General features: G+C 48.0%; 1 protein-coding gene across 19 annotated transcripts in view; it reads right to left on the bottom strand.

The window, feature by feature from the left end:
• Window positions 1–24,096, bottom strand: part of LOC135914492 (kielin/chordin-like protein) — a 584,091-nt gene that overhangs the window by 146,167 nt on the left and 413,828 nt on the right. For all 19 annotated transcript variants that reach the window (XM_070523555.1, XM_070523565.1, XM_070523554.1 and 16 more), the window contains one exon: window positions 21,138–21,287. In XM_070523555.1, the coding sequence (XP_070379656.1) occupies window positions 21,138–21,287 (150 nt within the window). The remainder of the gene's footprint in view (window positions 1–21,137; window positions 21,288–24,096) is intronic.

The following is a 24,096-nucleotide window of genomic DNA, read 5'->3' as shown; positions in this document are numbered from 1 at the left end:
AATACGATCGCACTATCCCCTTCCTTAAGGAGCCTAGAATTTCCTTTGATCTCACCTTGTTGAGCTGTCGGATTTACAGTCCTCAGGATCTCGCACGCATTGCTTGGAACCAGGGAAGTAGTACCTCCCATTGATGCACTCACACTGGCGGTCCGGCCAGGTGCACAGTTTACCACCGTTTGCACACTTGCACTTGGCGCAGTCAGTGCTGTGGAGGTAATTAGTTGTTTTACTGCAATATCTGAGAGTCGATCATTCGGACATCCTCCAGTGCAGAAATACGTGACATAGATATTGAAATAATGTTTGCCTTTCTCCACATATATGCGGCTTGGCTATGCGCCTGGCCACTTATACATAGTGCTTCTAGGTATGCATTGTTGTCGTCATTATTAGGGTTTAGATTAGCGTACTACAAAGTCCGAGAAGGACCAGCTATTTCTCTACTAGAAAGGTTTTACGACGTCCATTTTTCGCAGGTGTAGAAAAACACCAACGTTTTGCCCTGCAATAAGCGTAAATAGCAGGCTCTGGAAAAAAGTTTGTGTTGAAATGAGCTTTGGGCCCCTTCGACAAGATGTTTTGCGTCAGCATGCTCTCCACAGCACAAGTACACCAACCTGGCACCACCCCCACAGACACACCCTCAAATTCCGCATTCTCTGTAGCAGAAAACGCGTAAGGCTAGCAAACTTTTTGTTTCACTTTGGAGGCCTCTTCACCCAATTCTCGTTATTGCGATTTGCATTCTTAGGATAGTTCACGTGCTTTCCGGAACGATTTTTCTGTCTGTCTGTATTAGTTGCTAACCATTTTTTCGGTAACTTGGGTCACTGGGCGCAGCATTTGCCGGCTATGCGAGAACACGGTTGAAGACTTACCCATTGGAGAAACTTGGGTCTCGGCGTACGTGACAATGTGTTTGTTCCGGTCTTCAATGAACCGCTTTGATGCCAACTTGTGTCACTTGGTGTGCACCACTCTTCAATCACAAAAATTCGACAGAGCCCACCTCACTGTGACTGTATACAGTAATGCATTTGCTATTGAATGAATACAGCTACACAACGTAGTGCCATCATCGTAACCTATTGTGTATGAGGCATGTGCCTCAGCGAGAGCCTACACTCGGCGCCAGCTAGCGCCACCGCCGCTAAGTAATTCTGCGCGTGGACTCCAGAATGCAGGGCGCGCCGATGCGTGTGGAGTCTGAGAAGCGCGTCATGCGTCAGCCGAGCGCCTCTCTCACGATTCTTTCTTGACACGTTGTTAGTCGCGTCGCCATGAAGTCTGAGCACAGCCTCCAAAGGCAGAAGCGTGGTGCGCCGGTGCATGCGAACGCTGACACTTGTTCCATCGCTTGCGGAAAACTCAGTGCCACGTGCTCGGTGATTCAAATTTTCGAGAGGTTGATTGAAGCACGGCCCATGTCCTGTTGATTCATGGCACAGCTCACTAAAGCGTTAGCGTGAACGACGTTCATTGAAAAGCGGCACACACTTAAGGCCCGTTTATAGTCCGACGTTATCGGCGCGCGGGCGAGCGTCGTTCGCGGTAAGTCACGCCCTGTCGGTTGCGCTGCGCCAGCCGAGATGCCATCCCCTCTATACTTCAACGCGCGCGCTGTAGGCTGCTATCTTCGGAGCATGCGCAGAAGGTTCGCCAAGTCGCGCACCGTCCGTAAAAGCCGTCTGCGGAGTTGTGTTGGCGCCTTTTTCTTAGCGTGCAATGCATTGTGGTGCGAGAGTTCCGCCGACTTCGACGTGGGAATGGCTCCGGAGCCAAATCGGCGCCGGGCCCGTCGGGGCGCGTTAGAAGCCGCCGGTTACGTTGGCTGCGCCGGTGCGCCCAACTATTGGCCTCGAGCTTCACCACTGGAAAGGCTGGCGCCACCGTCGGCGTGACGTGCTAGGAGGGATCACGTGGACATAGCGGCCGCGTCGGCTGCTTCGGGCGCGCCGAAGCGAGCTGAAAACGAGTTTTAATTCCCTCGTACGCTGCGGTCCTCATTTAGTGGCGAAATTTTCCCGCTTCGAGTGTCTTCTTTACAACGCTTGAAAGCACTAAAATAGGTAGTGGCTGCCTTTGAAGGCGCGCAACATGGTAGGCTACTGCTCGGTGCCGCAGGGCCGGACGCACGTAATGGAGGCCGGTGTCAGCCTTATTCACACGTAGCCGCAGGACAAGAAGCTGCGTGAAGCTTGGCTAGCGCAACATAAAACCGGCAAACAGTCATCGGCTACAACTCGGGTATGCAGCAAGCACAGACGCGAGGAAGATTTCTGCTACGGCGCCTGGTCTGTGATGTTCTGAAAACGCGCACTGAGACGCTCGCCCGAGTCCGCTGCCCGACTAATGTCGTGACGGTTTGGTCTATGAACTTGTCGATGCTATAGATACTGGCAAGTTCAGTGGAGTGGAAAGGCAGCGGAAGAAGCACATTTAAATAAAGCATTGCATATGGTCATGTTTGTGTTATGAATTAATGCACTGGATTACAAAAAAGGAGCAGCGGGAAATCGCACGCTGAGAACACCGATAAACATACAGTGCGGCGCAACTCGAGAAATAGTATTGAAAGGCCGAAGAATTTAGAAGAAAAAAAAGATTGAATCGTCGCGACGGCACATCAGTCCCCGTAGGCGTCGAAGTCTCTAGAATGAAATGATTTTTGAACAGCTCTGATAGCGCCCACGCAACAATGGTTGCTTGTATACTGTCAAATGCTCATATTCTGCGGCCTAAAGCTCATGGCACGGTGCGAAAACGCGCGCGCGGAGAAAGCGACACAGTGCGCGGACAAGCATGCAGACGCGCAGTCGGTCGCTGCGAATCTGCGCGATCGCTGCATTGAGGCTTCGTTCTATTACACTCCATTTAGTTATACAAAGACTATAAGAACATATTTCACATAGTTTGCTCCCAGCGTTTACCTACCTTTCACGCAAGCAGCCGGATCTGGAGACTCCATCGCGGCGACCGCGCGCAGTGGCGTTCGCTGTACGTATTCAGTTAAGAGATTGCGTCTGTAAACGACTGTGTGCTTTCAGTTTGCCTAAGATTATTATTTAGACAGTAAGGAACTTCTCTCGTTTCAAAAGTACTTACGGAAATGTCCGGGAGAGCTCGCGCGTGGTGTTTTCAGTGAGCGCTGACAGCAAAACCTATGAGGAGCGCGCCACGTGATCCCTCATACTACGCCAGCGAGGCGCTTCCGATAGATGGCGACTCCGTAACTCCTCGCCGCCAATAGAGGTGTCGTTTTCGCCGACGTGACGTAGCGTGTGCGCGCGCGTGCGTTACGTCGGACTATAAAGGGCCCTTATACAACGCGCGCGCCGTAGGCTGCTATCTTCGGAGCATGCGCAGAACTTTCGCCAAGTCGCGCGCCGTCCGCAAAAGCCGTCTGCAGAGTTGTGTTGGCGCCTTTTTCTGTGCGTGATTTTTCTGTGCGTGTTGGCGCCGGCCTGTGCGTGATAACGGCGCGAAGCGACGAGCTAGGCAAGAGTAGCGCATGCGCACAAAGTTCACAGGAAGCGCACGTAGCGTCTGCTAGGCATGACACTACCCCTGTCGCAATTAACTGAGCTTCCCTGCTTATCAGAGATAGCAAGTGCGCGTGAACAGGGGGTCGTCCTAGGATGTGAAAAAAAGCAAAAAACAAAATTAAAGCTTGTTACAGACATAAGGTTGAACGCCACGCTACCCAGATTGACTGTATACAGGGTGTCCCACATAAGTTGAGCCAATATTTTAAAATGAAAGGGGCGTCCGAAGCTAATTGGACCGAACTCATACTTTTCGCAACAGCCTATAGTAACTCAAATGTTTTTTTCCCCATAACTCACTAATGAATTAATTTTAATTACCGAAGTTTTTATTATTGGCTGAGGAGCCCAAGTATGTTACGCAGATTTGTAGAGCACATTCAGAAACCACCGATCGAGTTCTTTCCTGTGCGATAAGTCTCACGTATAATTTCTATTCCGGGTTGCAAACAAAGCCCGCGAAATACGAAAAAGGCCACTTGACGGAGCGCTTGCGCAGTGGTGTCGTGCTACTCCTTAGCGTGCGTTCCGCGAGCAACGTCGGCTCCCATCGGATGACGGTGAAAATGCATGCTTCTGGCTGAGCGCTGCCGATGAGATAAAGAGGACTCTGCCGCTTCGTCATCGCCAGTCAGAATGCCGCCGACCTTGTTCACCGAAAGCACGCTTGAGAGCAGCACAATACCACTGCGCAAACGCTCGGTCACGTCGTTCTTGTTCCATTTCGCGGGCTTTCTTTGAAACCCGGAAAAACGGAGTACGTAAGACGTATCGTAAAGGAAACAACTCGACCGGTGGTTTCTGAAGGTTCCCTACAAATCTACGTAACATACTTCAGGTCCTCAGTCAATAATTGAAAAGTTGGGTAGTTAAACTTGAGTAGTGAGTTACGGGGACAAGAATAAATTGTCTGAGTTACTATCGTCATCATCATCATCATCAGCCTGGTTACGCCCATTGCAGGGTAAAGGCCTCTCCCATACTTCTCCAACTACCCCGGTCATGTACTAATTGTGGCCATGTTGTCCCTGCAAACTTCTTAATCTCATCCGCCCACCTAACTTTCTGCCGCCCTCTGCTACGCTTCCCATCCCTTGGAATCCATTCCGTAACTCTTAATGACCATCGGTTATCTTCCCTCCTCATTACATGTCCTGCCCATGCCTATTTCTTTTTCTTGACTTCAACTAAGATATCATTAACTCGCGTTTGTTCCTTCACCCAATCTGCCCTTTTCTTATGCCTTAACGTTACACCTATCATTCTTCTTTCCATAGCTCGTTGAGTCGTCCTCAATTTAAGTAGAACCCTTTTCGTAAGCCTCCAGGTTTCTGCCCCGTACGTGAGTACTGGTAAGACACAGCTGTTATAAACTTTTCTCCTGAGCGATAATGGTAACCTGCTGTTCATGATCTGAGAATGCCTGCCAAACGCACTCCAGCCCATTCTTATTCTTCTGATTATTTCCGTTTCATGATCCGGATCCGCAGTCACTACCTGCCCTAAGTAGATGTATTCCCTTACCACTTCTATTGCCTCACTACCTATCGTAAACTGCTGTTCTCTTCCGATACTGTTAAACATTACTTTAGTTTTTTGCAGATACATTTTTAGACCCACCCTTCGGCTTTGCCTCTACAGGTGAGTGAGCATGCATTGCAGTTGGTCCCCTGAGTTACTAAGCAAGGCAATATCATCAGCGAATCGCTGATGATATTGTTATTAGAGCTATTATAGGCTATTGCAAATAGTATGCGTTCGGTTCAATTCGCTTCCGACGTGCCTTTCATTTTAAAATTTTTGGCTCAAGGTATGTGAGACACCCTGTGTATCTGCATATCATTACGCGCGTCACGCAATATGTAGATTTACGGCCGTCACTACGGGTAGGCCGCGGCTGCAGCGTACGGCAGGAAAAGAGGCTACCGCACGCGAACGCAGGTGTAGAGTCGTCCTCCATGAAAGTGTGAGCGTGTGCGTGTAATCAACGGCTACATGATCTAAACTAAAATATGTGCAATTTAGCGAAATGTGCCCTCATTCAACTCCAGCATTAAAAAAATACAATCCTAAACAAATAATCAAATCACATATGCGTAGCATCGCGTCACTCAGCATTTCCTGGGTTCTTTACGTGGTCGTTGGTTTTAGGCTTTGATTCAGTTTGCATTGGCGAAAAGCTTCGTGTTGAACCATCTTTCTTTAAGAAATGGGCTTCGATTATTTTTTCGTCACTTTTGATTGGCACATTCCCAGTCACATATGCGTATTTAAATAGGTTGGCGTCAAAGACGTTCATTGATGAGCGGCGCACACCTGCTGAAACATAACCAGCGACCAAAGTCGAAGTCGATGATTTTCATCGGAGAGCGGTCCATACCCAGTACCGCATCTACAGCGGCCAATGTTGGTGGGTAAGAGGTTTGTTGAAGAGTGGCACATATGTACGCATTGCCACTATCTCAGTGACTAAAACCAGTCCCAGGATTGGTTTCGCACCCTGTTCCCAGCACAGAAGCACGCTGCTTTAAACATTCGACCATGGACCACACAGGGATCCAAGCGGCGGGACAACGGTTAGATACATACAGAGATAGACACAAACGCACATACAAACATAGGCAAATGTCACAGAAATCACAGAATTCGGGGAAGAGGTAAGTACGTTAATTTTTAAATGGCCACCAAAGATCCGTTTGTCACCATTTTTATTGCTCCAAGAGAGGAAGGTATTTAATATATAAAAGAAGCAGGCACGTTTCCCTTGTCGGGAGCGGTAAATGACAGGAAAATGCCCAAGCTATATTTCATAGTGGGTAATTCATACTCACCAGTCAGCACAGAAAATGTCTGAAATCTTTGACATATGAGCACCTTTTATTTGAAGCATTGGTCTACGACCTATCATATCACTGCGGCTCACGAAATCAGGTATACAAAGCAATTCCTATTCATCACAATACCGGGTTTTAGGGACCATGTTAATGTGAAAACAAAACTTCAAAAATTCAAGCAGTGTCGTTATTTAGTCTTCCTTATTCCTAGCTGCCTGCGCGTTTATATGAAAGAAATAATCGTGGCGCAGTTTTTGTAAACTGATAAGCTAAGTTCCCCTGCCGTTCGAAAACTTGCAGCCAATGCGGGTTTATTTTCCTTTTTTTTTCAATGACACGGAAGGTGGGGGATATCGGTTTAGACAATTTTTGCAGATCCCTTTATCTGGCTGGCTGAATCGCCCGCAGGTCTCGGTCATTTTTGGAAAAATCTGCGCGAGCCTTCAGGTTGCGTCCTTCTTTCGCACAGCAGTTTGTGCGCGTAGATTTTTTTAACGGCAGGCATAAGTGTTCGTTAACATGGTGAGGAGAAGTTCCTGGGCAACCGATGCCGACTGCTGACAGACATTTTCCACGCTCTGTCTAGGACGGTGTCATGTTTCAACCGGCTGTTAAACTACACTACAATACGAGGGCAAGAGCCATCTTTTTATCCCATTTGTAACACCAAAGTCTCAGAGGAAGACAGTATCTTCCATTTACTCTTCCGGAAAAGAGCCTTTCTTCCATCGGCAATTGATCTCCGCGTAAGGAACCCAATTGACCCGTCGTCTAAATTCCATAACATTTTGTTCGTAATGCCATCCGGCTCTATGCTGATCGACCATTAAGATTCTGCAACGCCATCCTTATATCACTTTCAGTAAATTCCTCATCCATAGCTGCATTTTCGTCCCCACTATATTCCAAAATCACGTCAGGTGTATCGTGCCAGGTCTCCAACGGAAGGTATCTCTCAGCCAAATCCTTCAGCAATTCCTGCTCCGTGTGGTCCGTGTCAACATTGGTCTGAACCTCTTTAGTGGACGACTCAACGTCACTTTTAAGCTGACTAGTCCACTGTTCCAAGCTCAAGTTATTTCCCTCATCTGCGAGCCTCCACGCTCTTCGTTTCCGAAATGCATTCCAGTCACCCGCACGCTGCTTCTCGCGATCTTCCGATTAGTGAGGCACACATCAACCCCCTTTTCAACGTGACGCATGAGACAGATTGTCCGTGTAAGTCAAAGTATAGCGAATTGAAAACACCTATATATCTGCGCTAAAATTTCGCATTAGGGAGTATCGTAACCGTCGGTGAATTTTTCTCACTCTATTTAAAAGCAAGATAATCTACGCCGCAGAAGCAATGGGATAAACTTCAGGGGATGTGCTGATGTGAACGATTGAAATGCGAACACGGTAACTGAAACTTCATCAAAAAGACTCAAATATTGTTTCTTTTTTACCACTGGCCCGTTCTCCGGAAGCATCTGATTTCAAAAGACGTAGTTAAAATACTTCAGGATCACTGCGATGCAGAGCCGCACTTTTTTTACGGGCAGGAGGCAAAGGCGACAAGTCCACACATGGTGGCTGTCGTTTTCACTGTGATATTTTGCCTCGGCCCCGTTCGTGTAGTCGAAAGGGTGCACTACAGTAATGATCTAGAAAATTGATTCTAGGGAACTGTTCTTGGCAATACGATCGTACTATCCGCTTCAATAAGGAGCCTAGAATTTCCTTTGAACTCACCTTGTTGAGTTGCCGGATTCACAAACTTTAGAATCTCGGACGCATTGCTTGGAACCAGGGAAGTAGTACCTCCCATTGATGCACTCACACTCGTGGTCCGGCCAGGTGCACACTTTACCACCACCTGCACACTTGCACTTGGCGCAGTCTTTGCTGTGGAGGAAATCAGTTGTTTCATTGCAGTATCTGAGAGCGGATAATTCGGACATCCTCCATCGCTGAAATAGGTGATATAGATATTGAAATATTGTTTGCCTTTCTCCACATATATGCGGCTTGGCTAGGTAGCTGGCCGTCTTTAAATAGTGTTTCTAGTGATACATTGTTGTCGTCATTATTAGGGTTTAGATTAGGGTACTACAAAGACCGAGAAGGACCAGCTATTTTTCTACTAGAAAAGTTTTACGACGTCCAATTTCGCAGGTATAGAACAACAACAGCGTTTTGTCGAGTAATAACAGCAGTCACTAGCAGGCTCTAGAAACAAAGCTTGCGTTGAAATGAGCTTTGGAGCACCTTCGACAAGATGTTTTGCGTCAGCATGTTCTCCAAAGCACATGTACACTGTCGTCCTTTATGAAAGGGAACACGCGAGCGCGTGGCCTGCGCTCTGCGGCGGCTCCCCACAGCGCCATCAGCCGACAGCTAAAGAAACCACGTCCGCTTTTGGCGTCATCTATTGGCAAACAAAATGACCAGTCATGACCGGTGGGCAAGCGCTGCTAATATTATGTTCCCTCACCGCTCGCGCAACGGGCGATGCCTGCAGCGCGTCGTCTGCTAGTAACAAATCGAGCGTGGTGCACGAGCACGGTCGAAACGTATAGAAGCTCTGTCTCTCGCCTTACGCCTGTTGCGCATCGCCTAAACTAGATCTATATAGGTGAGGGCGATGCACTCAGTGGAAGGTTTGGTTGTGGTTTGCTTTTTCGAAAGTGTATCACTGAACGTCACGGAAATTTTCCTTCGAGGCAGATTCCCACTTAGCCGGAAAGTACTTGCCTGTCGGCAGAGAAAGTTTTCTGTCGTTTAGTATATCTGCACTTGATGCTATAACGCCATGCACAATCAAAGCACCCTGACCGTGATGATAGCGAAGGTATAATGCTACGTAAGAAACTTGAAGCAAAAAAGAATGTTAGAAATGTTTGTAAATATTTTTATAAATCTTGTATCTGTAATGTAAAAGACGCGAGCACAAAATGCAAAAACAGATATCAATTCATTTATTGACATAAAAGATATACGTATATTTTTCTTTTGTATTGAGCACCAAGACAAAACAAAAATCTGAAATATGTTGTGTCGACGCACTTCTCCGTACCTCATGCCGTCCCCATTCGCTGCGACGACAGCTGCCATTCTTCAGGGTAGCGAGTTATACAAGGCGGCCGTTAGTGATCTGTTGCTTCACAGCCGCTTCCACTCCTTTGTGACACCCCAAAGCTCGTTGGCCGATAGTCCGTGCAGACCGAGCCACCAGCGCAGTTTTCAAAAGGCCCCGTACGTTCTCAATAATGTTAAGGTCTGGAGACTGGGGCGGCCACCTTATAGAGTCGATTCCACGATCCTCGAAAAAGCTTGTCACCCTTCCGGATGTGTGGATGGGCGACTTGTCTTGCTGGAAGATGTAATCACCTTCCGGGAAGGGCCCATTCAGCAAGCAGGGCACCATCACGTCGTCCTAGATTGAGCGGTAGGCGGCAAACGTGAATCTGTCCTCTATGTGGACTAGTGGACCAAGCCCTTTTTTGGTCACGAGGCCCCACACGCACACTGCTGAACGCCCACTTGCAGCCACTCGCTGGAGGTATTCTGGTCTGTAACTGCAGAAAAGTCTCATTAGATCATGCGTTGACACCAAACCAACAGTCACTCAACTTATCTCGAATACCTTTCCTTTACGCCAAACATGCGGTATTCCGCTGTGCTACATGGCGCGCGCATTTATCGCCGGCTGCTCATGTATAAGTTTCGTACTGTTTTAGGCTTTTATTCACTTTCCTATTTCTTTCAAGTTATTTTGCTATTTTCTATTCTCTAAAATCGAAACAGCAATTGGGCTGGTGATGTGCCTCTGTTTGTGGCAGTTGCCAGCCTACTGCCTCCTCTTCCGTGTCTATACTTTCAGTATGTGCTAAAATGTCTTTAAATGCGAACTAATACTGATGAGACTAATAATATTAGTAATATTAGAGAACACAACTACACTTTAATGCTGGTGAACGTAATCTAACACCGTGCCTTGAATATCAAGTTCTCTCTGGCGCCTACGCCAGAGAGAACTTGATAGGCTACAATATCACACAATGCATAAAGAAGGGTAACCGCCCGGTAGAGTTTTTTCAGCATTTCTTACAGTGATATAATTACCGTTAAGGATAAAACGTCACCTACCGGCGGTTCTCTGGGCACCACACTCCCTCTCTGGTCCCACCGGGTCGTGAATGAACCTTCCTCGGTGAATACAACACTTTCCCAGGCGGAGGTAAACCAATCTGCGTGATTCTTCCCAAACTGCAGGCGTTTGGCTTTGTTGGTGCCTCGAAGCAGTGGATTCCTGCAAGCAATCCTCTTTTTGAGACCAGCTTCGTCGAGGCGGCGCATCGCAGTCGTCTCGCGCGCCCTAATGCCAAGTTCCTTCAGTACTTCAGGGACTGCGGCTTCAGTGCTACTGCAGCCACAATCACACGGTCTTCATATTCAGTTGTTGCCCGAGGTCAGCGCCTGTGCTGAGCGTCCTTCACACGGCGTTCCGTCTTGAAGGCCTGAACGATCTTGTTTGCTGCTTTTAGTGGCCTCCTTGTAGTTGATGCAATGACCTGCCTCATGGCCCACAAAAATAAGGAATTAAACTACACATGCCCCTATCACTTTTTATCAAGCCAGTACGCAAGGCGTTCAGCATCCTACCTTTCCCTCTCGTAGTATTTTGGAGCCCATATTTACACGTATGAAGTAGTACATTATCACTGCTATCTTTACCCCGGCATTCTTAAATGGTCATAGACTCGAACTTGCTCCACCGACCGAACTGATCATAGCGCTGCCACTCGGCTGAAAACCATGCAGGGGTTTTGAAGGACTGCTGCCGATTATCGCACACACAGTGACCATTTATTTAGCCGAGGGGAATCGCTACCGTCGTCTTTTTTAACTGCACGCACGGATTCGCGCGCACGGAAACGCTCGAATTCGGAGGTTAGTGCCATGCAAGGTTGGTTTGAAATTTATTCTCGAGCGAGTCTAAATTGGTATTTCTACTTTCATTCCCGACGCAGGGACAATACAGCTGAAGCTAAGCATATTTCCATGAAAATTCACACCTTTATTCGCTGGAGGACTATAATGCTGCATACTGTGTTCTTTGAATGTGGTTGCTCAGTGGCTATGGTGTTGGGCTGCTGAGCACGAGGTCGCGGGATCGAATCCCGGCCATGGCGGCCGCATTTCGATGGGGGCGAAATGCGAAAACACCCGTGTGCTTAGATTTAGGTGCACGTTAAAGAACCCCAGGTGGTCAAAATTTCCGGAGTCCACCACTACGGCGTTCCTCATAATCAGAAAGTGGTTTTGGCACGTAAAACCCCAAATATTATTATTAATATGTGTTTTTGGAAATGTATTCAGTTGCCGTACGCGAGCAGGTGCAGAGTCGTCCTCCGTGAAAGTGTGAGCGTGTGCGTGTAATCAACGGCTACATGATCTAAAATAAAGCATATGCAACCTAGCGAAATGTGTCCTCATTCAACTCCAGCGTTAAGAAAATACAATCCTAAACAAGTAACCAAATCACATATGCGTAGCATCGGGTCACTCAGCATTTCCTGGGTTTCTTGCGTGGTCGTTTGTTTTGGGCTTTGATTCAGTTTGCATTGGCGTAAGGGTTCGTGTTCAACCATCTTTCTTTAAGAAATGGCCTTCGATTTTTTTTTCGTCATTTTAGAGAGGCACATCCCCATTGGCATATGCGTACTCAAATACGTTTGCGTCAGAGACATTCATTGCTAAGCGGCCCACACCTACTGAAACATAACCAGCGACCAAAGTCGAAGTGAATGAGTTTGATCGAAGAGCGGTCCATACGCAGTACCGCATCTACAGCGGCCAATGTTGGTGAGTAAGAGGTTTGTTGAAGAGTGGCACATGTGTACACATTGCCACTTTCTCGGTGACTAAAATCAATCCGATGGTTGGTTTCGCACCCGGTTCCCAGCACAGAAGCATGCTGCTTTAAACATTGGACCACACAGCGATCCAAGCGGTGGGACAACGGTTAGATACATACAAAGATAGACACAAACACACATACAAACATAGATAAGTGTCCCCAGAAACGGCGTGACGTACATTAAAAAGTATAAGGTGTTTGACTCATGCGAAAAATGCCGGCTCTGAGTGGAGTCGGATTTGTGCCGTAGAGAACGGGTGTTTTGTTTTAAGGTTATCAGAGTGTTTAAAAATCGTCTGTGCCACAAACCCCAAGTGTACTTAATAAGCTGGATTACTCGTTGAGGGAAACATTGCATACACTGGAAATATAATCTTCAAATTTTACCAAACAACCTTTTAAACTACAACTTTAGCGCACATATTGCAATACACGAATAGAAGCTCTTGATTGTACATTGGATAACCACTAAATATAAATTTTGAAGCGGACACAAGTGTTGATATAAGCGCTCACTAACGTGAGGTGAAAGTGCATTCGTGTGCACCATAATCTTTTAAGAAAATGTTTAAGAGAACTAATCGCATTAACACGAACATTGATCACTTCAAAACTTGAATTTTTTCAAAATTCAACGTCACTGCCACGGTCGTAACAGACTTAAACGGGAGTCTTACCTCGCCGGGCTGAGGAAACTACAGTCCTCTTCATTTTGGACACATTCGTCGGAACCAGGCATGTAGTATTTCCCATCGATACAATCGCACCTGTTGCCGAGACGATTGCATTTCTTCTCGCCGGGCGGACAGGTGCATTGAGCGCAAGTGCTGTGGGAAGAAAATGCGGGATTGTTTGGACATATCGAGAGCAGACTATTTCAGCTATAATGAAATTCGCATTATTCAAGATTTTCACGATGTTCGCTGCATGTTTGTCAGTGTCTCTGCTGGTTTGTCTATCGGCAGGTAGCTTCTTTCACTTCAACTTGGTACACTTTGTTCACCGGCTGCTATAGTTAAGGAAGTGGCTTCAAAACTTTCGTTGGACCAACTTCAATCCCTGTCTATGTGCCGCTGTTTATGTGCCACTTCTCATTGAACCTTTTTGATGCCAACACGGTTACCTGGTTTTGTCACTGAGTATTTGCCTCTCTTCAATGAGAAAAAAATAAACTGATTTAAGATATCTGCATTATAGGGGAAAATCGAACCCATGAAGTAAAGAATCACGCAAATTTGTTCAACTGCATATATACACAGCGACCACGCGCGTATTTCGCCGTCATTAGGGTAACAATTAAGTAGTTGTGGACAATCGGAAGAGTCTTTAATATACATAGAAGCTATCCAGCGAAGTACAAACTCCATGTTTATATATATATATATATATATATATATATATATATATTACAGCGGAAGCTGTCATGGACCCATCCCAATAGTGTTTCTGACGCGGTTATGCGCTTCAATTACCAAGTTAGACACGCGGCCGCACATTTAATTTAAGACAGGGACACATTTTTGAACCTCTTACGCAGTCGGAGAGAGATCGCTGCGAGTGCGCTCTGCGGTGAGAGATAAGCGACGTCACTGCCGGCGAAGCCAATGGCGCGCCCCTGCTTCGCTGTGAGATAATTATGCCATCATGATGTTGCCCCAAACCCCACTGTTCCCCACTGTGTCTCTTCCCTGGAATGATACGTAGATGAATGTATATGTTCTATATGCGTAAGCATTTCTATGCCAACCCAACGAGGAGGAAGGAAGGAAATCAACTTTATTCAGGTCCTGCAGGCCTTGAGAGCTTTGGGCTCTCATGGAGTGGGCGTCTCGCAAGACGGAACCGGGAGGTTGAGTTTCCTGGCGGCGTCGTGGACCTGCTGGACGGCCCAGAGTTGGGGAGTGAGTTCTTCGCTCCGGATTGCTTCTTCAAACTTGCGCTTGTCCTGTTCGTAGTTTACGTGAGCTTCCGAGCACGGCCAGAGTAAATGATATACGTTAAGGGATGTATTGCAATTGGTGCAATGAGACTTGTCGTAGAGGTCAGGAATGTAATGGTGTAATCTGTTTTGAGTGGGGTATTTGTCTGTTTGTAGCATTCTGAGTGTAACCCCTTGAGCTCGAGTGAGCGTGCGGTGTGGCGTGCTATACTGTCTGCGTTGTAGGTAGTAGTGGTTAGTGATTTCATTGTATGTAGTGGGCGCGTTCTTATTCTCCGAGTGGTTGGGTTAAGCCGCGTGGTCTGTAAGCGCGCGCGCAGCCTCGTTTGCCGCCTCGTTAAGGTTGGGGACGTCGCCGATCTTTGGTCCTAAGTGTGCTGGGAACCAGTATATGAAGTGGTTCTTAATCTCTTTCTTTGAAACAATTCTGAGAGCCTGTGCTCAGACCGTGGCCTTTTGGAAAGCTCTGATAGCGGCTATGGAGTCGCTGTAGATATGGGAAAGATTGGCGTCGGTGAGCGCTACAGCGATCGCAACCTGTTCGGCCTGTTCAGGCTTCTTTGCTATTACCGTGGCTGCATATCTTGTGGATCCGCGGCGGCCCGCAACCGCCACTGCGAAAGCTTTGTTTCCCCTGTATGCCGCCGCGTCCACAAAAGCTGAGCGTTCGTGGTTCGCCAAGGCTTAGTTAAGAAGGAATTTTCCTCTCGCTTGTCGTCTGCCTCTGTTGTTTTCGGGGTGAACGTTTCTGGGTACAGGGCGGACCATGATCTTGGCGCGGACGTCCCGCGGGAGGTCCTTCAAGGTCTTTTTGTATATCTCCTTGTGGAAAACCTAGCTTCTCTAGGACCGTGTGCCCCGGAGGCGTCGTCGAAAGCCTATCAAGCTGGGGGCGCTGCTGGGCTTCGGCAATTTTTTCCAGGGTGCTGTGCATGCCCAGGTGCCCCAGCTTCTCGTTGCTGGTGCTGGTTGGAATGGCGAGGGCCTGCGTGGTGACCTTTCTGATTTGGGCATTCAGTCTGTCTCTTTCAGATCGTGTACAATTGAGCATTGCCGCAACGTATGCGAAGTGACAGGTGACGAACGCGTGTATGAGTTTGATGAGATTATGTTCCTTGAGGCCCCTGTGTCTATTGGGAATTCTTCTGATGAGCCCAATAGCATTGTTGGTTTTGCTGATGAGCTTCTGAAGCGTAGAGGCATTGACGTCTTTAGTCTCTACAATCATACCCAGGACTGATTTTGTCGACGCACGGTATGGCGTGTCCCGAAGTGGTTCGTACGGTAATTTCTTGATTATAATCGCAGTCTCACGAGTATGGCCTGCGGCCCTTATGCGCGGGTCCTCGTACGAGCAGCTCCGACTTGGTAGGCGAGCATCTGAGTCCCGTGGGAATTAGAAATTCTTCTTTGGCGTTCACTGCTTCTTGCAAGATATCCTGCACCATGCCCGGGGTTCCTTTGGACACCCACATGGTGATGTCATCTGCGTATATGGTATGCTCGAGCCCGTGGATCTGCCCTAGTTTCTCAGCAAGTCCCGCTATGGCAAGGTTGAAAAGCATAGGGGAGATGACCGAGCCTTTGGGAGTGCCCCTGCTCCCTAGCGAGAGTGTCTCCGTGAAGAGGTCGGCAAATCGGAGCGTAGCCGTCCTGCTATCCAAGAATGACTTGACGTATGAGTGGAACCTAGCTCCGAGGTTGAGTTCGGAAATGGTGACCACAATGTATTGGTGAGAGAGGTTATCGAACGCTTTCTCTAGATCCAACCCAAGAATGGCCTTGGCGTTTCTAATGAGGTCATCAATGATTTGGTGCTTGATTATAATCATGGTGTCTTGAGTTGATAGACCGGGTCTAAATCCGATGAGGGTGTGTGGTAACAGTCCCTTGGTTTCGAGGAATCTGGAGATTCTGTTCTGAATGGCGCGTTCCACCGCCTTACCCACGCACGACGTGGGTGATATGGCTCTGAGGTTCTCGACGCCCGAGGGCTTGTTGGGCTTTGGAATTCCGCTGGAACCCTGCCGGAAGCACAGACCTGATTGATCTGATGCGCTAGGAACCGGACGGAGTCTTCGTCCAAGTTACGAAGGGCCTTGTTACTAACACCGTCCGGACCTGGGGCCGATGTGCCATTCAAGTTTTGAAGGATAGTCCTGATTTCTTCCAGGGTGAAGGGTTCATCGAGGTCGGGGTTGTCCGCTCCTGTGTACGGGGAACTGGATGCCTCGACCTCGTTTTCGTGGCTGCTCTAGAGTGGCATGTATCTTTAGGCAAGTCTTGCCATGAATTCCTGCTCGTTGGAGTTTTTGAGTTCACCTTATGCTATCTTGTCAGCGGCCTTGGTCTGGGAGCTCCTGGTTTGACCTTTGTTAAGAAGGTGTTTGAGTAGGTTCCACGTTTTTCCATATGTCAAGCTGCCATCGGCCCTAGGACATACTTCGTCCCATTGTTGGTTGGAGAGTACTACTCAGTGGTGCTCAGTGTCCTTGTTCAGTAATGCAATCTTTTTCCTAAGCATTCTTTTGAGTCTCTGTGTACGCCATCTCTGCAGTATGGATCTTTTCGCTTCCAGCATGTGAGCGAGCTTAGCGTCCATCCAGATTGTCTGGACATCTGTTTCTATTTCCTGGGTCGCGTTGTGGGCGTCCTCCTTTAGTTCTTGCGTCCACTGTTCTAGTGTAGCGGGCTTGCCGGTACGTTCCTTTCTTATCTGTCTAAACGCATCCAAATCCGTGTATCTCCACTTTCGTAGTGGTTTCAAGGCGATTGGCATTGACGTTTCCACAATGTAATGGTCGCTGCCGAGGTCGTCGCCGGTATTATGCCAGGTGGCCCCCTCGGTGTTGATAACGAATGTGAGGTCTGGGGTGGTGTCCCTCGAGACCGAGTTGCCCATCCTGGTAGGGTAGAGCGCGGACGTGATAAGGTTGAGGCCCATCTCTTCCGCATCGGTGGCAAGATTTCTGCCTTTGTCGCTGGTGACGCCGTAGCCCCATTCTACGTTTGGGGCGTTGAAATCTCCGTCAATAATCAGTGGGTTGTCCCCGGCTTTGTCCCTGGCCTTTTTCAACAGTCTTCTGAAACTTTTCGTTCTGTGGTTCGGCCTGCTCTACATGTTCAGTGCTAGTATGCTCTTAGCCTTCTTGCCTTTGGGAAAGACTTCTATGCACAAGTGCTCGCATTTGCCATCCGGATTACTTTTGTCAATTTCGACCCACGCGAGCCTGTTACAGACAAACGTCGCTACGCCGCTGCACGCTTTTGTTTGTGGAACGGAATTTGTTTCATAACCCGGAAGTGTTGGTGTGTCGGTGTTGGTCTCTTGAATGAGTATGATGTCCGGCTTGTCTGTAGTGTGTCTGATGTGCTGTTGCGAGACCGATTTCTTCTTGCGGAACGCGCGACAATTCCATTGCCAGATTATGAGCTTGGCTTGATTGTTCGTTTGCGCTTGGTGCCCTTCGGCTGGTTCTGGCTTATTTGCCTTCTCCATTTTTACTTTCTACAATGGTTGCGGACTTTACCGCCATTTTGGGTGTGACAATATCGCTTGTTGAAGTGTTCCTTCTGACTATGGGGTAGGCAGGGGAGTTGACCGGTGCCGAGGAGGGAGTAAAGACGGCCCTTTCGAGGCCCTCGATCCTGGCACCGAAGCTCTTCCCAATCACTTCTACCCTGCTCGTTAGGCCATCGACCGCCTCTACTAGTGTGTCGTGCCCCTTCTCTAGTGGCTCGACATCGAATTGTAGTTGACCTAGGGTACTAAGGATCTTGTCCAATTTACCGTCTATGTCCTTGGCAGGCATGTCACATTCCGTGGTCTTGGCCTTGCGTTTCGTGGTGGCTGTTGTGCCCGCGGGTGGGCTTTCACTAGTCGTTTCTGATTCCGCTACGCTGGAGGGATTCGGACTGGGTGATGTGTCCATGTGCATGCTCTGTGTCTGTAGAGTTCGTGAGCTAATTTGCGTTTTAAGCAATCTATTCTCGTTAGCCAGTTCTGTCATTGTGCGTCTGAGTTGAGCATTTTCGTGCTCGAGTACTTTGATTCTCTCGAAGATATTTTGTGTTCATTATTCTCTGGCCGCGCTTGCAAGCTCACCTGAGATTGATCCCTCAGTCGCCCGGAGTTAGTGGGCAGCGTCCCTGCCGTAGCTGAGGCCTGGCATCCCGTTGTCGCCTTGACTCGCTGGGCCCAGCTATTAGCTCCGGCCGCGGGTGCGAAGCGCACGCCCGTGGTGGAGCGGCCCCTGCTCCCGAGTGTGCGGGAGCGGCTCCTGCGACCTCTGCTGGCCGATCGGGATTCCGAGCTCACTCTGGATCTGGAGCGTCCTCTGCGCTCCCGCTGTCCGTCTGACTTCTGCGCCGCACCTGCGCCGTTCTGCCTTAAGAGACTCGTCGCTTTTTCTCGAAGTTTCTTGGACGCAATGGCTGCCTGCTTGTTCTCGATCCTTCGTTTGCGTACCACGTATGGGACCCGGTATCTGCTCTTGCATTCCTTGCTGGCCGTGCGGTGTTTCTCGCCGCACAGCGCGCAAGAGACTTCTTCACAAGCGTGATATTCTCCGGGGTCTGGAATGCCACAATCCCAGCAAGTATGCTTCTCCGGTGTGGGGCATACGTCTGCTAGGTGCCCAAGTTGGCCGCAAGACTGACATATGGCGATCTGCTTCCTGTAGAGCGAGCACTCTACCCATGCACATCCGTACATCACGTGGTTGGGAACTTTAGTGACCTTCGAAGACAATGATCACCGTCCCGGTTTCCTTAATACGCTTCACCGCCAGTGCGAGGGGGTTTCTCGGGTTGACGATGGACCTGCTTATTGTTTCTTGCGTGTGGTGGAGCGGAATGTTGCGAATGACTCCCTTGCACGTGTCGTCCGGTGCAGTCTGGTAGGAGAAGGCCTCGTACTTCTGCCCGCCGATGGTGACGGTCTGAATTTTCAAATATTCGTTGACGTTCTCGGGTAGCCGGGAACTCACGACCGCGATGTTCTGTTTGAGGTTGGGGCAAATCGTGTCCCCGTCGCACTGCATCGGTTCGAGTCCGGCTGCTTTTGAATGGCCTGCACAATTCCCACGTGTCCGGTTTTGGCGAAGTTCAGTCGGCCGCGGATGCGAATTACTACTTTGGTCTCGTTTTGCGGGAGTAAAGACTTTCTACTTGCCTTGATGATTTGTTTACGGGCCGACATGGGTTTGAGTGCTTTCGCTCTGGCGCTGGAGGCTGCCACGTTGGCAGCCATGTTGAGGCTAGACTTAGGCTTGGTCGCTCTTCGTGGGCGATGTCGCACCACCCGTTCCTGACAGAAACCTCCGAGGGGTAGATTTCTCGGCCGATCACTTCGTAATTCATTGTAGTGTTGTTGGCAAGACTTGGGTAGATGTCTCTGTGCCGGTGGAAGCACTGGCGTCCGTCCAAGTGACGAAATCGTCGGCGGGTACAGCGTTAGGGTTAGCCGACGTAGCGCCCGCTTCGGGCATAAAAGTCCTCGCGGTAGTGCACAAAAGAAACTTACAGGGTCGAAAATGGTCTTGAAGTCAAGCATATATCTTCATAAACCTGATGCCGCGGTGCGATGGCACTGGTGTCGGAAAAATCACGCTTAATTTGAACAAATTACGGGGTTTCGACGCGACGCTTGTCCATCCGTGACGTAAGATGAATGCAATGGCACATACCCTCCTAAACAATGGCTCATACCCCCGCAGTAGGGTTTCTGTGGTCGGACCACGAGTGTTTCGCCAAGGAATATACAGCTTCGCTCTAGAAGCGCTCGCAGAGTGCACTTTAAGGTTTTATAGCTTTTTGGCGCTCTGATGTAAGTCGAGGTTTTCTGGCCTTGCGCGGCCATTCTCTAATTTTCTGAGGAAAACATTCGTTATACGCGCTTAAAAGTCGGTGTACTAAAAAACAAACACACAAAAAAAGAACAGGTGCCTTGTCAACGTCGGTGCGGCGGAAAACGTCGTCCCATATCGCTATAGACAAACAGTTGACAGATTAAGGGTATCAGTAATTACGTGTTGAAAAGGGGTTGAATGGTTGAACTTGGCCTTGCATCCCAAAAATGAAAATCCTTATATCTTAAACCTAAATGAGATGAGAGGTAGCATATGTGGTTTAAGTACTCCAGAGCAGGCAGGTTCGTTTGTGGCACTTGTTATGCTACGCATCATCTCAGCCACTACATGATGCCGGGGCTATTTTAATGAATGCGTCGCTAGGACTACACCAGCGAAGTCCATTCTATCACGACCGAGTACGCCTCGAGTGGTCTCCGGTGATCGCCCTCATGATCCTTGAACCGTCCTGTCCAATCACCAGGCGAGCTACCACACCACGCGCTGTCCGGTCGCAATGACGCCGAAAGGGCGTGCGGAAGGTTCACCCATTACCACTCGCGAAAATACGGCGCCGACGGCACCTCACCGGGCGTAAAGCTCGCGTCCCTCGACGACATTTCCAACGCATCTCAGGTTTCAGGCGTCCCCGCCACGGCGACGCAAGCATTGACGACATAACCGCGCGTCACCTTGCGACATGCGCGTTTGCTTCTTCCGCGTGCTTTGTGCCACGAGGCCGTGCAACATTAGTCTGCCGCGTCACTGTCAGCCACTACAACCAAAGAAATTTGTGCGACCCCCATCGCCTTCACCAGAGCTCAGACTTCGTCTATGCAGCGTGGCGACATGTCGCAGTGCCGATGTGGTGACGCACCGATGACAACGAAGTCCGAGAAGGCGCGAGCGGAACGAGCGTACGAGGATAAAAAAAAACAGAACATTCGAGTAGTTGCTTCTTGCATTTCAACGTGGCATCGTCTTTTTTCAACTTCAAAACTTCAATTTTTCAAAATGCAACGTCACTGCCACGCTCGTAACAGACTTAAATGGGAGTCTTACCTCGCCGGGCTGACGAACTTACAGTCCTCTTCATTTTGGACACATTCGTCGGAACCAGGCATATAGTACTTCCCATCGATACAATTGCACTTGTTGCCGAGAAGATGGCACTTCTTCTCGCCGGGCGGACAGGTGCATTGAGCGCAAGTGCTGTTGGAAGAAATGCGGGATTGTTTGGATAAACCGAAAGCAGACTATTTCAGTTATAATAAAATTCGCATTCGTCGAGATTTTCATGAATTTCGCTGCATGTTTGTCATTGTCTCTGCTTGTTTGTCTGTCGGCAGGGACCTTCTTTCACGTCAACTTGTTCCACTTGGTAGGCCATGGGCTTATGGGTAACGCACCCGCTGCTATAGTTAAGGAAGTGGCTTCGAAACTTTCGTTGGACCAACATCGTTCCCTGTTTATGTGCTACTGTGTATGTGGCGCTTCTCATTGAACATTTTTGATGCCAACATGGTTACGTGGTTATGTGTCACTGAGTATTTTCCGCTATTCACTGAGAAAAAAATAAACTGATTTACAATATGTCCATTGCAGGGGCAAGTCGAACCCATTAAGTATAGAATCACGCAAATTTATCACACATGCCTACATATGACGCAGTTCCCAGGCGCGGATTTCACCGTAATCAGGGTAACAATCAAGGTGTTGTGGATAATCGGAAGATACTTTAATGTGGGATCTATCCAGCGAGGTACGAAGTCCGTGTTTATTTTTTTTGCTGGGTCACCTGTCATAGGCCCACTCCAATAGTGTTGATGACTCGGTTATGTACTGCAGTTACCAAGTGAGACTCCGGGGCCACACATTGCATTCATTTAAAGAGAGACCCAATTCTGAACCTATTGCGAAGTCGGAGAGAGATTGCTGCGTGCGCGCGCTCTGTGGCGAGAGAGAAACGACGTCACTGCCGGTGAAGCCAATGACGTGATCCAGCTTCACTGCGACATAATTATGTCATCATGATATTGTCTTAACGCCGTCCTCCACTGTGTCTCTTTCCTGGAATGATACGTAGATAAATGTATATGTTTTGTATGCGTAAGCATTTCTATGCCTACCCAAAGAGAAATTTGTCTGTCCGGCACGTAGGAATAATGTATTGGCTCATACCCCCGCAATAGGGTTTCTGTCGCTGGATGACGAGTGTTTCGCCTAGGAATATACAGCTTCTCTGTAATTATGCTGGTATAGTGCATTTTAACGTTTTACACTTTTTAGGCACTCTGAGGTAAACCAAGGGTTTCTGGCCTTGCGCAGCCACAATCTAATTTTGAAAGGAAAGCGTTCATTATACGCGCCTAAAAGTCGTTCTACAAAAAAAAAACTAAAGAAAAAACAATACGTACCTTTCCAACGTTGGCGCCGCGGAAAACGTCGCCCCATTTTATTATACGCAAACAGTTAACAGATTTAGGGTATCAGAGAATATATGCCGAAAAGGGGTTGAAGTTTGCCTTTCATCCCAAAGCTGAAATTCCTTATAACCTAAAGCGAAATATATGAGGTAGGAGGTACATTATATGTGGTTTAAGAACACCCGACTAGGCAGGTTCGTTTGTGGCACTTGTTATCTTAACTCTAAAGAGTTCGCTAAAGTGAGTCTGACTGCGAGCGGATTTCTGTAGAAGTAGTGAATGTGTTAGTTTCCTATACATCGCACAATTCGGGAAAACGTTAAGCACGTCAATGTTTAAATTGCCACCAAAGATTGGTTTGTAATCACTTTCATTGCTCCAAGAGAAGATGGTATTTCAAATATAAAAGAAGCAGGCACGTTTCCCTTGTGGGGGCGGTAAATGAGAGGAAAATGCCCTAGCTATATTTCTTAGTAATTCATACTCACCAGTCAGCACAGATAATGTCTGAAATCTTTGACATTTGAACACCTTTTATTTGAAGCATAGGCCTATGACGAATCATGTCACTGTTGTTCACGAAATCAGGTATACAAAGCAACTCCTGTTCATCACAATACCGGGTTTTAGGGACAATGTTAATGTGAAAACAAAACTTGAAAAATTCAAGCAGTGTCGTCATTTAGTCTTCCTTATTCCTAGCTGCCTGCGCGTTTATATGAAGAAAATAAAAGGGGCGCAGTTTTTGTAAACTGATTAGCTAAATTCCCCAGGCGTTCAAAAAGTTGCAGCCAATGTCGGTTTATTTTTCTTCTGTTTCAATGACGCGGGGGAGGGGAGATAAAGATTCCTTTATCTGGCTGGCTGAATCGCCCGCATGTCTCGGTAATTCCTTCAAAAATCTACACGAACCTTCAGTTAGCGTCGTTCTTTCGTGCAGCAGTTGGTGCGAGTAGACTTTTTTAACGGCAGGCATAAGTTTTCGTTAACATGGTGAGAAGTTCCTGGGCAACTGATGTCGACTGCTGACAGACATTTTCCACGCTCTGCCCGTACAAAAAAGGTATTGAGAAGTCATTGAAGTATAGTTGGTCAATGTTGAGTTTTTTATTGAGGAAATATTCAGTTTGTTGGAGAATTGTTGGGTTGAGCGTTGAGGGCTCTTGAATATTGGCCACTGAAATTTAATTAAAACACCATCGCGTATCTCAATGTTGAATAATTGTTAAGTTACCATTGAAAGTCCATTGTGCTTAGACGGCCTGTTGTGCTTTTTTTTTGTTGAATGGTTGTTGGGTTACCATTGATTTTGCGTCGAACTGACGTAGTAGTTCTGTTGCTGAGTAGTTGCTGGGTTATTACTGCCAAAGCACTGAAAATACATTGTGGCCCAGTTGAGATGGCAAAGATTTCAGAAGTCGCCATTGAAATATTATTGACGTTTTGTTAGGCTAGAGGATTTTTATTCATATTTTAAAATTGCTTTGCTGTTCACACTTATATGCCCAGGTGACTGCTCATAACTTTCCCAACCACAACCAATAGCAAAGGAGAGACTGATCAATTTCAAGCACCTTTATTTACACTAAAGATGC

The sequence above is a fragment of the Dermacentor albipictus genome, chromosome 8 (assembly GCF_038994185.2).
Source record: "Dermacentor albipictus isolate Rhodes 1998 colony chromosome 8, USDA_Dalb.pri_finalv2, whole genome shotgun sequence".
NCBI classification, from domain to species: domain Eukaryota; kingdom Metazoa; phylum Arthropoda; class Arachnida; order Ixodida; family Ixodidae; genus Dermacentor; species Dermacentor albipictus.
The sequence above is the reverse complement of the archived record's forward strand: the minus strand, read 5'-3'. Positions and strand labels throughout refer to the sequence as shown.